Source organism: Octodon degus, unplaced genomic scaffold, assembly GCF_000260255.1.
Source record: "Octodon degus isolate 3935 unplaced genomic scaffold, OctDeg1.0 scaffold00042, whole genome shotgun sequence".
Classification (NCBI taxonomy): Eukaryota; Metazoa; Chordata; class Mammalia; order Rodentia; family Octodontidae; genus Octodon; species Octodon degus.
Genome location: NW_004524618.1, coordinates 10,458,384 through 10,474,619, shown reverse-complemented (window position 1 = coordinate 10,474,619; position 16,236 = coordinate 10,458,384). Strand labels below are relative to the sequence as shown.

At 40.2% G+C, this 16,236-nt stretch overlaps 2 protein-coding genes across 5 annotated transcripts in view; one reads left to right on the top strand and one right to left on the bottom strand.

Moving 5' to 3' along the window:
- Smndc1 (survival motor neuron domain containing 1) overlaps window positions 1-716 on the top strand; it is a 10,180-nt gene extending 9,464 nt beyond the window's left edge. The window contains exon 6 of the mRNA XM_023715501.1: window positions 3-716. Within this exon, the coding sequence (XP_023571269.1) occupies window positions 3-231 (229 nt within the window). The 3' untranslated portion in view covers window positions 232-716. The remainder of the gene's footprint in view (window positions 1-2) is intronic.
- A 7,234-nt stretch (window positions 717-7,950) lies between these two features.
- Mxi1 (MAX interactor 1, dimerization protein) overlaps window positions 7,951-16,236 on the bottom strand; it is a 76,188-nt gene continuing 67,902 nt past the window's right edge. For all 4 annotated transcript variants that reach the window (XM_004631523.2, XM_004631524.3, XM_023715577.1 and 1 more), the window contains exons 4-6: window positions 12,721-12,835; window positions 12,005-12,176; window positions 7,951-9,667 (exon numbers count right to left, since the gene is read on the bottom strand). In XM_004631523.2, coding sequence (XP_004631580.1) covers window positions 9,504-9,667; window positions 12,005-12,176; window positions 12,721-12,835 — 451 coding nt within the window. In that variant the 3' untranslated portion in view covers window positions 7,951-9,503. The remainder of the gene's footprint in view (window positions 9,668-12,004; window positions 12,177-12,720; window positions 12,836-16,236) is intronic.

Here is a 16,236-nt window from a genome sequence, read left to right as displayed (position 1 = left end):
AGGATAAAGGAACTTGAGCAGGAACGAGAAGACCAGAAGGTGAAGTGGCAGCAGTTCAACAACAGAGCCTATTCTAAGAATAAGAAAGGCCAGGTAAAGAGGAGTATTTTTGCCTCACCCGAGAGTGTAACTGGCAAAGTTGGAGTAGGAACTTGTGGAATTGCTGATAAACCCATGACGCAGTATCAAGATACTTCTAAATACAATGTCAGGCATTTGATGCCTCAGTAATCAGAAAAACTGTTGGATTTCATCCCTGCAGGGCTTTACATTTACCTTTTTATCCCTATATTTTTCTAAAGGTAAATTATTTGCTAGGTGAGTAAGGAAGATACCATTGTGGTCATCGTTTGACTTCGATAGAATGAAACTTGAAGTTACATTTGATAAACTGTTATTCATTTAACTTTTCATTGCTACTACTATAGTTCCCTCAGAGTTTATTGAATAAGGCAACTTTTCTAGACGGAAGCTACTTCATTTGGCACTTAGGTGAATTGTTGATATACTAATGCCAAGCCCCAATTCACAGTTAAAACTTGGAATTTGACATACAATTACTGATTGGAACGTGAAGGTGAACACCAGCCACCTGTTAGAGATCTTTTTCAGTTTGTTTTTGACTTTAAGATCTAACTACTCTCAAGGTAAACCTGAAGAGGGCCAGGGAGATAGTTCAGTGGCAGAATCACCTGCCTGGCAAGTGCAAGGTCCTGAGTTTGATCCCTGGTACTTCCCCCCCCCCCCCAAAAAAAAAAAACCCATAGCCCTAAAGATAGGTAACTTTATAATGGCAAAGTTTGTTTTGAGGTATTTCTTTCAATAACTTGTTTCCTAAGCCAATTAGGCCATCTCTGAAATTGATCCAGTTTTTTTATTCAGTTTTATGTGGAAAAACATGTTTAGAAAGAGCTACCTTGTTAAGGTGATTCTGTTTGGTGTTTTGTGGATTTGTTTGTTTCTTGTATGTTTGCTTTTTCTTTTTCACCTAAGGTAGTGGTACTTTTTTTTTTTTTTTGGATGTGTAATGTTTATATTGGAAAACAAAAAGCTGATGTATAGCCCTGTATACAGTGTAGATACTTTTTTTTTATAAAAAAAAAAAAAAAAGGCTAAATTAATGAACAAGAGTACTGAATGTTTCATCATTAAAAATTTCTTGTATTTCTTGTGCATTAATCTGACAATAATTTCCCTGTATATTATGTTCACGTAGCTGAGTTTATGATTTTAATTTACTAGATCAAGTTGCCAGCATTTGTTGGTGTGACATCACAGTTATCCGAAGTTGAGTTTAAGCCAAATACATGCATAGAAAAGGGTCTTCCTGTTAATGGAAGATGATTTTTAGGATGTGTGTTAATTTCAGTTTTGTATGTTTAACTTTTATTAAATAAAGTGTTTTTAAAAATCTCCAGGGTGTGTTACGAAAGGGTGAGTGAAGTCTTTAGCTGCGAGCTTTGGTATAGTGATTAACCCTTCAGCTTGCGCACAATTTCAGTGGAAGAGCATTATGTGATGAAGCTTTCAATAAATCCTTAAGTATTCTTTACATTAAGTATAAGAAACCAATTATCTGACTAGTCATTTTAAAAGCCTTTGCTATGTATTGGGGTGTTGGTAAATTTTTGCTTAAAAAGGAAATTTTTAATTTTACAAATTTTAACTTTTTTTTTTTTTGTAAATTAAAACATCAGGACAATGGTAAATGGTAGAATTGTCTTTCCCTTTGCCTTTCACCTCCTCCTAGCCCAGAACACAATTTTTCTTCCGGAACACATAGAATAAAAAACAGAAAATTATAGTAGAAAAAGGATTACAGAAACCCTGAAAACTTGTGTGCAGAAAATGGCTTTTATTGAGTTGTCTTAGTGTCTTTTTGAAGATAGTAGTTCACCTGGTATGTGAATAGACAAGGTGCTGTAACTGTGTAAGAGTTACCCTCCTTTGACTCCATAGTCATGGTAACTTTTCTGCATGGTAACTTTACTGCAGGCCTTTGTAGTAGGAGAAATAAATGACGATACCAACACAAACGTTTATTTCAAAATAGGAAGCATAAAGGGCCAGCCAGATAGCTCAGTGGACTAAAGCACCTGCTTAGGTAGACACAGGGACCCTGGTGTGCTGTGCTGCTGGCTCCACCCTCAGGGCACCCTGAATTGAGACTGGGTGTGGTGGCGCATACCTGTAATCCCAGCACTTGGGAGGCTGAAAACGGGAAAGTCACTATAAACCCAATCTGTAGTGAGACTCTATGGACTCTGTACTAAAATACAAAAAATAAATGGGAAACACAGTATGAGATCAGGAACCTTTATGTCCGAGATGTCAGTGTGACCCCTTAGATTGCTAGTGATTTCAGTCTATATTTGTTAGGGTTTATGCTGACATGAAAAGATGCTTAACAGGAAGCATACTACTTGTAGTAGTTTACAAAGGTGGTTAAGCGCTCCATATTCTAAGCCAATGCGCAGCTCTATCCTTAAAGCTTTGTCAAAAATTGTATAGTTCCCGGAATGTTGTAAAAAAAAAAGATGACCTGAAGTTCTGAAACTGACAGATGGAAATGTAGAATACTGATTCACGACTCCTAAGTATAGTGATTTTGTATGTCTTCTCAAATCCAGTATTTTATTCACCATTTCAGTTCTAACCACAAGAATTAGTGAACAGAAATCTAATAGTATCACAGATAACAAATGCTGTTTTAGTTACCATGTGGAGAGCCAGCCAAGTAGCTCAGTGGATTAAAGCACCTGCAAGCAGGCGCAGGGGGCCCGGAGTTCCCATCCCTGGGCCTGCTGTGCCAGCCCCACCCCTGGGTCATGGCTGAGACAGCGATTGAGACTGGGCGTGGTGGCACACACCTGTAATCTCAGCACTTGGGAGGCTGTAAACAGGAGAATCACTACGAGTGTGATCTATGCAGTGAGACCCTGAACACCCTGTAGACCCTTCCCTAAAAAACACAGGAAGAAAAAAAAAATAGCACGTGGGGAGACCAGCAGAACACAGTGGAAGACCAAGAGTCCTAAAACCAGAATGCTGTTCAAATCCTCGCTCCTCATTTATTAGCAATGTCCTCTACCTCAGTTTTGTCTGTGTAGAATAAAAATAATAGCTGTTCCTCTAGGTTTTAAGGGATAAGTTAATACTTGTAAAAAGCTACAATATCTGGTATGTGGTAGGCAACATAAGGGCAGCTGACAGTTGCTAAGAATGATCTTTTTTCCTTAATTTGATAGTTCACATTTTTAAATGGATAATAGAACCTACTGTTTGTGATATAAAGCTTCCAGTTACAATTTATTGAAATGTTAACAAATTAGCAAATAAAACCATTAGGTACTAGTAAGGTTTTAACTTTCACACTAGTGTATATTAATTGGAAGAGAGTAAACGGTATTAAAAAAAAAAAAACACTGATGCTTCCACAATTAAACAAGAGGTCCTGGGTCTACTTGTTATTCCAGGCTTATCCAAGCACCAGTGTATGTCTGTGACAAACTGTAAGCAATTCCAGTGAGCACCCTGAGCTGACAAATCATGTTTTAGGTTACATATAAAGTATGTTTAGTGGCAGGTTTTTTAGCCTAATTATAAAGACTAGGTATTAAACCAAAATGCATGAGTTAAAATTAATTCACTCTTAAGTGCTTGTCTTAGTGAATGATCATGTATGTGTCTGTATTTCCAGTAAATGATTTTAGCATTGAGGGTGTCTACCTTGAAAAGAACAAAGACCTTCAGGTAAAAAGCTTATTCTTTTGTGACCCATGTGTATCAGATGATAATTTTACAATTAAAATGACCTTTTTACCAGGGGAAAAAGTTGTAAACTCTGCCAAAAATAAAAGCTCAATCTGGCTTTTTGCCCAATTTGGATATTGAAATATGGAAGGAAAATATTTATTTAAACTAGCAAGGTTTTATATTTGTTAAAAATCTTAAAAGTTCAATAATATGAGTTGTATTATAACTATGAAGCACAGTATAATTTACAAGTTTCAACAATAAATGTAAACATTCTTTATATCTAGGATTTTTGAGTTGCAAGTTAAACTGAATTTTTACTACACTGGAGAGGAAGAACACAGCAGACAATATAACAGGTAATTTTATAGTTTCAAGACACGAAAAGCCCCAAGTAATTGAATCCCTTTGTATTTTTTTCTTTGTACCAGGGATTGAACTCAGGACTTTGCACTTGCCCTGCAGGCTCTTAGACTGCTATCTCCCTAGCCCCTTACCATTTTTTGTTTAAACTTACATTTCTCTATAGATACGTTTCCAAGAGGTTCAGAAACCAGCGTCACAGGTGGGACATTTTAGGAATTTGTTTTGGCATAGCCAAAAGAAAGCAGTAGAAGACCACCTATGACGGTGTTACATTTGTGAAGTTTTTCCACTGCATTGTCTGCCATTTTAGGTACAGATGAAGGTTCTTTTGAGGCCTTGAAAGGCAGTGGGAGAAAGGGAGTCTCAGAATTAAGGAGTACAGAGCTGACAGCTGCACTCGCAGTCATCTTTCAGTGTCCGGACAGTAAAGACTGGCAGCCAGCTTCTGCCGTATTCCTTGCCATTTCATGAGCCCAGGGTAGACGTTTAAATGACTGGAATTCTTTACTTTGTCATTTGTTTCCTCGGTTAATCTTCCTTTAGGAGTGTAGGTGTAGGAGTCATGGTTACGCCATCAGCAGGAAAGGTCAGGTGAGCATTTCTTGTGTGAATAGGTACTTAGTGTGTATTTTGCTGGCTCATTTTCCCTTTCCCAGTAAAACTGATGAACTTTTTTTTTTCCCTTTCAAGCCCTGTACCTATGTTAGCAAGATGCAGTGAATTTCTGACCCAAGAAACAATTCAGGCTTGGTGCAAACACCTGACTCCATATCCTGGGAGAACTGAGGTGAAGCCTGAGCCCTGCAGCTAGGCTAGTCTAGATGTAATTACGAGGTGCTCCTTGCTCACGCGGAGCAGGAAGGAGTATGTATCCCTTCAGTTCTCTGGCTTGCAGTCTGCTCCACAGTGCTGTCTGCATAGGTGGAGTGTGAGGATGTGCTTAATCAGACACAACTGACCTCCTGAACTTACATTCTTTTAATACTCTTTTTCAGTAACATTGCATGGCTTTTGTGCTATTCTGTGCCCTGGTGTGAACATCTAAAATAAATACACCAATTATTGCCCTAAAAATAAAGATGAAAGAGCTAAGAATCAAAGGGGGAGTGAGATGGCAAGTCTCAGTGAGTTGGCTGGCAGTGTTGAGTGTTCCACTTGGGCTAGTTTTCATCATAGTATGTAAGGCTGAAGAAAGGCAAAGCAGTCAAGTGAAACTCAGTTGGTGCATGACTCTGATTACCCTGACTAAAAGAATCAAGAGAGTAGTTTGCAACCCACTGTCCTAATAGACCTAGTGCATTGATGGGGCCAAGAAGATAGTTGATCTCTTTTCTAGGTGAGGTCAGCTCTAAATATTAAGCAGGACTTTCAGATATGCAGTGTTAATTACCAGTGCAGTGTGTCCAGTCTCATTATCTTTGCACTACACTGGGGTTAAAACCAGGCACACTACATCCTATCCCTCACCCTTTTTTAATTTTTTGAGGTATGGTTCCATTTTCCAGAAGGAATCCAAATGTGGAATGTCTTGTCTTGGCCTTTAAATAATGGGGTCACAGATGTACACCACCATGCCCAAGTAATTATTAAAATGAATGACATACTGTTCTTAACAAAGCATGTTGTATAATTTTATAGGTTATCAATTTGAGTTGTGCTTGTAATCTCAGCTGAGAGGCTAAAGCAAGATCGCTTAAGCCCATGAACTCAGACATGGTGGTACAGGCCTGTCATTCTGGCACTCTGGAAGGCTGAGGCAGGAGGATGGCAAGTTCAAGGTAACTTGACTCAGTGAATCCTCTTTATAAAAAAAGTCTGGGATGTGAGCTCAGTGGGAAGGGCCTGGATCCAGTCCCAGTTTCGGAAAGGAAAAGAATTACCAAGTACTACTTGACATGGAATTTTATAGTATGAGCTAATATTTAAGAAATGTCTTTTGTCTAAGATCTAGAGGTAAGATAATTAAAATTCAAGAATATGAGTGAAATTAGAAAGTTATTTATCAGAATAAAATATAGGTCTCTTTATTTTCTTGTTACTACACTAAGATTTGGGAGGCAATTTGCATTTATCGTGCATAGATCCGTACACTTCGAGACAGGTGGTATGTGGTATGTATAACAACTTCTCAAGAAAAAACAAGTTCCATGAAGAAATTAATTGCTTATGGCCTACCAAAGGGTGAAAACTGAACTGAAGTCCTTGGTATTCCCACATTATTTTTGGTAGCTGCAGTGGAATCTGACTTTGCTTTGGGATTTTTGAGACGGAAAGAGTAAAGAGCAATTGCTTCTTCGAGTGAAACCAACAAAATTTATAGAAGCTCCTAAAAGGCTAAATGGGTTCCTCGGGAAATATGAATTAAGCAGCACGACCTTAAGAGTAGGAGCTTTGCCTCAACAGTTTTTAAAAATTCCTTCAAAATTCTAAAAGCAGACATTGTCATTAGGCCTGCAAGAACATTAAGAGTTCTCATACATGTGCCAACCAGAGTGACTTCATCAGAACCCCAGTAGTACCGTGGTGTAAGACTTGGCTGTGCTCATACATGTAGCCGCGGGCCTCTTACTAGCTGGGTACCCCAACGGAAGATCAGTGGGGGCTGATGGGAACTGCCCGTCTTGTTAGTTGCCTAACAGCATAACCAGATGGCTCCCTAATGAGAGCAGAGTGTCAAAGGAAATTCAAATTGCTGTTCTGGACTTCCGACACTTAGGGGTGGTTGCCTAAAAGCACGGATTCATCCTTACCTTGCCTTCACAGACAAGGGTGTTACAAGATTAACTCGCGTGTTCTTTATTCATAATTTTTATTTCTTGCAGTTAATTTACATGCCAATGTCTTTAAAAAAACTAATACCTCTGACTCCTTATATAATCTATGTTTGTCTTCCCTTTGAGGAAAACAAACCCAGGGAAAGAGCACTGTAGGGAGCAGGTGCTGTAGGTGTCGAGTCTGTGACACGTCCCAGAACGTGCACAACAGAATGTCAGCACCTAGTTCATCTGGTCACTGTTCAGCTGTATGGCGCGTGAAGTGAAGGCTGGGACCAACAGAGTCTTAGTCACTGACCTCACTTTCCATGGTAGGGAGCATGCACTTTTAAAAAATTTATTATGAGGGCCGGGGAGATAGCTCAGTACAGTAAGCACTTGCCTGGCAAGCACAAGGGTCTGAGTTCAATCCCCAGTTCTGGGGAGAAAAGAAAAAATTTACATTTATATTTTTATTATGAATTTAGGGCAAGGGTCTCACTACGTAGATTGGACTCAGTGATTCTCGTTTTCAGCCTCCCAAGTGCTAGGATTACAGGCGTGTGTCATCATGTCCCGTCTTAATCGCCATCTCAGCGTGCCCTGGGGGCAGGGTCAGCTCGGCAGGCCGGGGATGGAAGCTTTAGCCCCTGTGTCTGCCTAAGCAGGCACTTTGATTTGCTGAGCTATCTGGCTGGCCCTGGCAGCATGCTCTTTAAACACTCACTTGGGAAGTCAAAAGTAAGCAAATACACACAAGAGCTGGACCTAGCCAGCGATAGTTATAAATGAAGATAAATAACTGACCTGGGCCACAGAAACGCATTTGTCGTGTTTTTCACTAAGTCCCCAGCACCTGAAGTTCCAATTATGCTTTCTCAAAGAATGCAGGGTTTCACACCCATCTACTTCAAAGAATTTCTCCACTCAAATGCAGTCAAGGAAGGAGGATTTTTGGAGCACAAGTGGAGCACAAGAAGTGGATGTATACACTGAGGCTTCGTATGACCAAAATGTACTGAATACTGTTAAAAGGCTGCCCACAAAGGAGTCTAACATTAACACACAAGTCGGCTGCATGGCTAAATATGGTTGTCTTTATTTTCTTTTTTCCTTGCCCAGCCCTATCTAGACATAAAATAAAACTACAGGACTGAAATTAACAACCCATTAAAATCAGCAATAAGTTATGAAAATCATAAAGCTTTTTTTTTTTTTTTAAAGTAATTAAGGGTAGTTAAATTATTTAAAGTATACAAAGTCCAAACAGGGTGGGGGAAGGTAGGTCCCTAGGAAGGCTTCCTGGGGGAGGGGGAGGGCCGTGGGAAACCTTGGCATTTGAAAGACAGTGGGAACGTGTGACATCAAAGTGCAGGCCAGGAATTTCACGTAGAAGAAAATAACATTTCTGAAAATAGAGCAACAATAGCACCTGCACAGTGGGACTGTGAGACGAGACTGTAGAAAATGGAAGCAAATCTTTACAGTAAAATGAAATAAGTGCTGAACTTAACTATGTTAACTATGATAGTGTAGCTACTGTGGGCATCGGACGGTTAAAAGCTGGTAAGGGTAATGATTCTAAAAACAAAAACAGCTTTGACTGTTTTCTACCTAGCCCAGACCTCATTCATTTTGTGCACTATAAACAGTGAGGTGTTATTATCAAATGCTGCATCAAAATAGATTTTTCCCAATGTTTTTCCACTATAAAAGACATCTATGTTTACTTATGGACAAGCTTTAAAAAGATGTCATTTTGGTTTTCAACACATAGAAAGTTATCAAAATCTCAAATAAAAATGCTGCCATGGCTCAGACCTCAGCCTGCTAACCTGCACGCACAACTCTTCTGACCCACGCAGATTCGGAGGCACGCAGAGCTTTCCCTTCTTGCCCCCCAATCCGTACTCAGGCCTGTGTGGCAGACCATCGGGTGTGGAGTGCCCCCTGGGGCTCACGGGCGGTGGGCTGACGAGCTGGCGGTTGGGTGCCCTAGTGCTAACAAGCAGGGTAAGGTCAACTTGCTTCACATGGAATCCAACAGAAAGCTGAGCTGCATGATGATCCCTTTCAAAAGGCTTCTTGGGAGTCTCTCCTTTTGTAGAGCATGAAATGAGTTTTTTAAAAAAGAACTGATCATCCACAGGCTTCATGATAAGTCGTCCCAGGCTGCGTTTTAATAGCTCTTTAGCCACCCAAGTTTACTGCCTGATTATCTAGTCTTCCTCACTATAGATCTGATTTTGTTTCTAGGGCCATAAAGCTCGGGAAGGGTTCATAACCCCATCTTTGAATGTGTCTACTCAATGAGTATGAGCAAACTACAGAGGATGGACTCTCTAATGTCCTCTTCTAGACCAACTAAATCAAATCAAGGTAATTTCATGTTTGCTGCCACCATGAGAAATTAATTTTTTCCCCAATATGAATATTCTGAATATTTGTTCTGCTGGGGAGGCTCTACCCCACTTTTTGCTAAGTATTTATTTAAATACAAGTCTTCTGACCTTGTTCAAGTATAGTTTTGTTTAGCTTTAAAGAGGAGACTGCAACATGAACCCAATTTAAGATTGTATTGTATTGGCCCAATGAGTATTTCGCCCTGCACTGTTGCCATGCTGGGTTCTAGGACGTGAAGGAAAGTTTGACACTGGCACTGGAGTAACCCTCATCACTCCCAATACTCTGCAGGCTGCTGTGGTCATCAATGTCACTGATGCTGGTGGTACTTATATTGTCCACTTCTCCATGGGAGAACTCTGTGCTTTCAACATCCACTTCAATCTCCTCTGTCAAAAAAGAAAAAGGGGAAAAAAGCATTAATAATCTGTGTATCTCCCTTCAAAAGTTAAAGGCATGAGGCAAAAAAGTGTAACAAGCATAGTATTGGTGCTCTCTGGAGAATAGATGCACTGAAGGTGGAGAGAATACTTTCTCCACAGAAGAATGTCAACTATACCATGCTCTTAAATTTAGGCAACAAGTTTACTAAAGTCCTTTGACGCCAGTCTGTCTGGACCTCTCTAAAAGCACTCAGTCTACTTGGGAATTAGTACGTAATATTAAGAGATCCCAACATCGAACATCTGTTTTGCATTAAGCCAGAAACTAATTCTCAGTGTTGTTTATTAATCAGGGTTGCCTTAAGAAAAGAAAGCATAAATTTAAAAACAGGCAAACTAGAACTAAACATGTTGATCAAGACCTATGGTGGTATCATTTCATAGATAATTCTACAGATCTCTACAATTTTTCCTAAAACTTTTTGTTCAGTAGCTAAAATAAGGCAATCGTTACAAAATAGATTTTGAGAGGTCTTATGATTCAATTTCTTTGCATCAAATACAGCTTGAAGTCTCCAGCTTTTTTGTGGGGCTGAGAACAGAACTCAGGACCCCATCTGTGTTTAGGCAAGTGCTGTGCTACTAAGCTGTATCCCCAGGTCCAAATGCAACATGAAATAAGGGCTTGAGGTTTAAAATTAGTTTCCGGATTATAGTGAGATATAGAAGGAATTAGTGTAAAGGCACTATGGTAGTGGGAATTTAGCATTAAAAACCAAACAAACTAAAAAAACAAACAGACAAACAAACAAACAAACTCCTAAATATGTATGTGGCCCCCAGCTATCAAATCAACACTATATTTAAAAAAAAAAAAAAAAAAAAAAAAGTCTTTAAGAGTTAGGATAAAAACTCAAGGATTTTTCAGTCCTCTTAAAATATAAAGTCTAAAGTTTTGACTTAGATGAGACAGGAATTGCTGGCAGCTAATAAAACTGAAATGTGGGTAATGAGAGTTCATTTTTCTATTTATTATTGAGTATGTTTGGTAATTTCCATTTAAAAAGGAAAAATCAGTGTCAGACAAAAACTAGTGGCACTTGCCTAGTATTCTGTTTTATTTTTGGCAGTACTAGGGATCAAACTTGAGACCTTGTGCTTGCCAGGTACCTTATGCCACTAAGCTATCTCCCCAGCGCATAGTATTTTAGAATCTTCAAAATCTTGTTAGTTTTATTTTCTCAAGTATAAGATTTACAGTCATCACTGTTCACCTCTGGAATCTTTTACTGTGGCATAAGTTCTGAGAAGAGCTGAGGCTATAGATGAGATCAGTAAAATTCAGACTTTTTCGCGGGTGGGGTTGCGTTCTGTTCTCTAATTCTGCCAAAGACAAATGTTCTACAACAGGTTGAAAGAAAAACGAAGGACATGGTGCTTTAAAACATATTATCTCTAGGGGCTGGAGAGATGGCTCAGTGGTCTAAAGCACCTACTTGAAACAAGCTTGGCAAAGCACAGGGACCTCGGTTCGATCCTCCAGCACCACATGCCAGCCAGCCCCGCCCCCTGGTGGACTGAGCTGGCCACACACACACACACACACACACACACACACAATAAATAAATGTAATAAATAAAAATAAATAAATATTTAAAACATATTATCTCCAGAAATGTAATATCAGTGTATCTTTCTGACACAACAAATTAAAGAGTACAGCTTGACTTCTTTGGTATTTCTTGCTCCAGATATATACCTTCAAATCCAATAATTTTAAAGCATGAGACTAACCCAAATGGGGAACATTATATTAAAAGGCCAGTAAGTGTTATGGTCATTGGTCACTGAAAAGACCAAGTAACTATAACCTAATAGGGGATTTCTGCATAGGCCCTTAGGTTACACAAAAGACACGAGTGGGTAAAATAGTATAATCAGGCCCTGACACTGGGAACCGGACTGTGGTCTCCTGCATGCTGGGAAGCACTCTACCACTACATTCACAGCCTATTTTATTCTTTACGTTTTGAGACAGGGTCTTGCTAAATTGTCCGGGCTGACCTTGAATGTGTCATCTTCCTGCCTCAGCCTCCCCTGTAGCTGGGATTACAGGTGTGTACCACCATGCTAAAATTTCAAATCAATTAAATACCAAGAGTCAACATACATTAAATATATTCAAGAAGCTTCACATAGGCACTGGAAGACAATGTGATTGCATAAAACACAGACTGTCACAGTACTGGCTGAAAAGAAAGCAAACAGTGTGCCTGCCAACCTGCCCTGCCTCAATCCAAACAGAAATGCTTAGTATTCATCAGAGTAGAGACACTGCCTACCTCGCTCTGAATCAGAACGATCTGAAGAAATAGTTGATCCAATGCTGTCCATTCGTATTCGTTCCACCTCCTGAGGACCCTGCAGCTGTTCTAGTCGGCGCTTTAAAAATCTCTGTTCGCGTTCCAAGTTCTCAAGCTGGTGCTGGCTCTTCCTTTCAGCTTCTTCAAGTTTCTAAAACAATGGAATGGTATTAACATCTGTACAGTCACTCTAAAATATTAAAACATTTCTAACGTCTTAAAATACTCTGAGACAGAGAATGCCTCTGCATACAGAAAAATACAGGAATGTATCCTTTTTAAAGAAATAGTTGCTTCTACTTTTGTAAGAATGCTGTTACAAGTAACAGTACGAAAAACAGTCTCCATAAAGGAGAAACTTCCTCTGCAGTGTGGTATTTGATGGAAAAGTACTGAGGGTCACAGCCGAGTGAAGCCATCGCCACCAGAGGGCACAGCTGCCTCCCTTCCTGGCTATTAGAAGGGTAATTGTTATTTTCCTAGCATTCTCCTCTCCAAATGGCCACAAAGTCAAATAATTTAGTCTAATCAGTTTATGTTGCTCCCATTAGATTAGCTGGTTACGTTTTTAGAAATACTTCTCTCGCTACCAGTGACGGGAACGGTCTGTTCGTCATGTGTATGAACAGGAATCATGGCTAATAATGAAACCCAGATCCAGAGACTCACACAAACCTGAAAGTTAAACTTCTCACCTTGATATGTGCTTTGGCTTTGTTGAGCAAACCAAGTGTTGTGTGCCTGGTGCAGTCTGGTCCTAGTGGAATCAGAACTTTTAAGCGTTCTAAACATAGGCGCAGGTGAGCTCGCCTAAGGGAGACAGAAAGTCCAGTCAGCACCAGAAGACGCAGGAGGACAGGAACTTGCACTTGCTCAGCCCTACTTCTCACAAGTATCTGCAGGTGCAAGGGGACTGTGCTGTTCCCCAGATAGCCACCTCCAGTGATTATCCCCAGTGCTCATGTGTCAGAGATGGTTTTTTAGTCCACTCAACAAACTCTCTCAACTGCATTACTCTGCAAGTGCAAAAATACAGTAGAGCAATTGTAATGGATTCTGAATGCGACAGCCACAGGCTACAGTGGGGATTTTCGGCACCTCAGGGAGGCGTAACATGCTCCCAAGTTTCTGTTTCCTCTCTTTGTCTTTCAGTTACTTCTGCACTCACACATGCAGGACACACCACCAGCACTCTGCAGCTGTAGCCATCCTACAGCTATGCTACACACTCTTACTATGGATTAGGTTAACTGTATGGGGTCCAGAAGTTCAACAATTTCTTATTTGTAAAAATGGCAATTTCACATGATTTGACACAATAGAAACAACAAAATTCTTTGACTAGCCAGGTTAGAGTAAGACAAATACATGGCCCTGTGGTTACTTTTAGTTACTGAAACCACCTATAAAATAGTCTCTGCTTCCCATCTAAATGTCCCAACTCATTAAATTAGTTTGTATCTCTTCCTGTCTCTTACACCCTCTCACTGCTTGCTTCCAGTTTCCTTACTGAAAGTTTCTGCATTGTCTAGTTCACCCATCTGTGGGTAAAGTTAGGGAATATTTGTCTTGGAAATGCTAGCAAAAGTCTCAGGGATCTGCCTTTCCTGTGCTCTAAAAGGAACTGATCATTGTGGTATCAGCAAGCTCTGAGTGCAGAATTTCATCCTAAAACAATACTAGTCCCTGTCTTTGGTCCTGTGCATACTCCTAAGTAATTCCTAAAAGGTTGTGGCTTAGTTGCAGCTGAACTTCTGTATCTCTCAATAGGAATAAGACACCCTCCATTTTCTTTTCAAAGACCAAAATTGTTTTACTAGCTTACTCACCAAACTATGGCCTCTCTGTCTTAATATACAAGAAATAATGTCAAGTGAAATTCTCAATTACTACCATTTTGAAAGAGGGCTAGGAGAAGGTTCTCAAAAGCCAATTATTTCACTGCAAAAAAAAAGTGACTAAGTAGTGAGATCAGGTTTGGCTAATGAGTTGTCAAGATTCTTCCAGCAACAGTTAGCCCAGCTACAGTAAAAGTTTGTTAGAATTTCCACTCCAAATCTACTAAATCCACCATACTTGTGCTAAGATTTTCTTTTAATCTTCTCTAAATTATGTATTATCAATCCCCACGCCCCATTTGTTTCAGGCACTGGGGATTGAAGCCAAGGCCTTCACGCTGACCTACGTTTGAAATTTTCTATATTGAGACAAGGTCTCAAACTAAGTTGCTCAGGTGGGGCGCAAACTTATAATCCTGCCTTAGCCTCCCAGAACACTGAGGTTACAGGTATGCACTACCACACCTGGCAATCTCTAACATTCTACTCCTCTGCTATACTACCAAAATCTCATAGGTAAGAGAATGTTACATGAACAGATTGTTCTTGCTAAGCAGACCAACAAAATAAAACCCACACGTAGCCTTTAAACTTGGCAGGGTTACTGGGGCATTTAAGTAAAGGAGTTACTCTGAATTTAGTCTTTAAAAAAAGTTATCAACATGTATGATGATGCACCCCTGCAGTCCCAGTGCTCACAGGAGGCTGAGGCAGGAGGATTGCTGCAAGTTTGAGGCAAATCTGGGCCACACAGCCTGAACTGCACAGTGAAGCCCTATCCCAAAAAGACCCAAAAAATTAATAAAAACTAGTAATTACCTCAAAAATAGCTTTGTCAATTTTGTTTAAATTATTTAACTTCAGAAATTCAGTATACACAGGAATCACCTTTTTACCTTTTACTTTAAGAAACTTTGATTCCTTGCTGTAGTTTCACATCAAGAATAGAAAGGACGGGTGAGTTTCCTGTCTTGTAAATGAAAATAACATTAAAAATGTCTTTTCTGGGGCTGGAGAGATGGCTCAGTGGTCTAAAGCACCTACTTGAAACAAGCCTGGCAAAGCACAGGGACCGCGGTTCAATCCCCAGCACCACATGCCAGCCAGACCCGCCCCCTGGTGGGCTGAGCTGGCCACACACACACACAATAAATAAATGTAATAAATAAAAATAAATAAATAAATAATAAAAAAAAATGTCTTTTCTCTTTTTAAAATCCTTTGGCTATATACACAGGACTTTAGTGTACTTGTCACTGTTCTAGACACTCTTGTCTCATGTGGTTCACCCCAAAGTGAGCTCTGCAGACACCAAGGGCAGGGTCAAGCTTGACTTGGGACTTGAAAGGTTTTATGGAAAAAGCAAGGCTTTCCCAGGTAATTAAGAGTAAACAGACCAAAGCTTATAGAGTGGGACTAAAGCCTAAAATCAAAAATGTGTTAGTTTCTTTTATTCAAAAAACAACCTGGGACTCTGTAAAGAAATATCAACTAAGTTCAGCACTCTTAGAATCTTTGATAAATTACTTAAATTCATTAACAATAAATCAAGAGTTACCCACACCAAGTAAGATTTTTAAAATGCCTAAATGCAAACTTAGAAGACAGAATTCCCTATTTTAAAAAGTATTCTCCACTGCTGAACATTTCTGCATCAGGCAAGCCTGTGCTGAGCAAGCACACCCTGCGCACACGCCTGGCCTCCCGGCGGCGCCCTTTCTCCGCAGCCCTCCTGCAGGGCTGTGCGAGGGCAACTGGCGTGGCGCTGCCGTTTCACGGAGTGAAGAGGGGAGTCTGGAACTCTGTCATCTCCTCGGTTCTTTTATATACCAGTGAAACTGCCAATGCAGAGGAGAATGACAAAGGGCCACAGAAGGCGGTGGAAGTCAGCAACTGCCCCATGCTTTTTTTTTTGTTTGTTTTGTTTTTTTTTGTTTTGTTTTTTTTTGTTTTGTTTTGTTTTGTTTTGTTTTTGGTGGAACCGGGGATTGAACTCAGGCCCTTCTACTTGCCAAGCAAGCGCTTATTCTACTGAGCTATCTCCCCGGCCCCAGCCCCATGCTTTTTACAGTCCCCTCCACAAAAGAGTTTCTACAGGGGTTTCTATTCCACTACAGAACTGCACCCTTCCAACAGCAAGGGGTACACCATGACTATAAACTGCAAAGAGTCAGTACATCACGTTCTGCATGGGCTTTTCTCTCCCCAAAATGTCTAGAACAAGAGGTGCATGCAGGCCAGTTCTTCCCTTTCCATAGCACTGCTCTCCACCCTTTCCCAGCAGGATCCCTGTTGGTAACCAGATTGCACACTTAACTAAAAGCCAACACCCTGGAAGGCTATCACTATCTTTCGGTGCCATCTGCTCTGCTC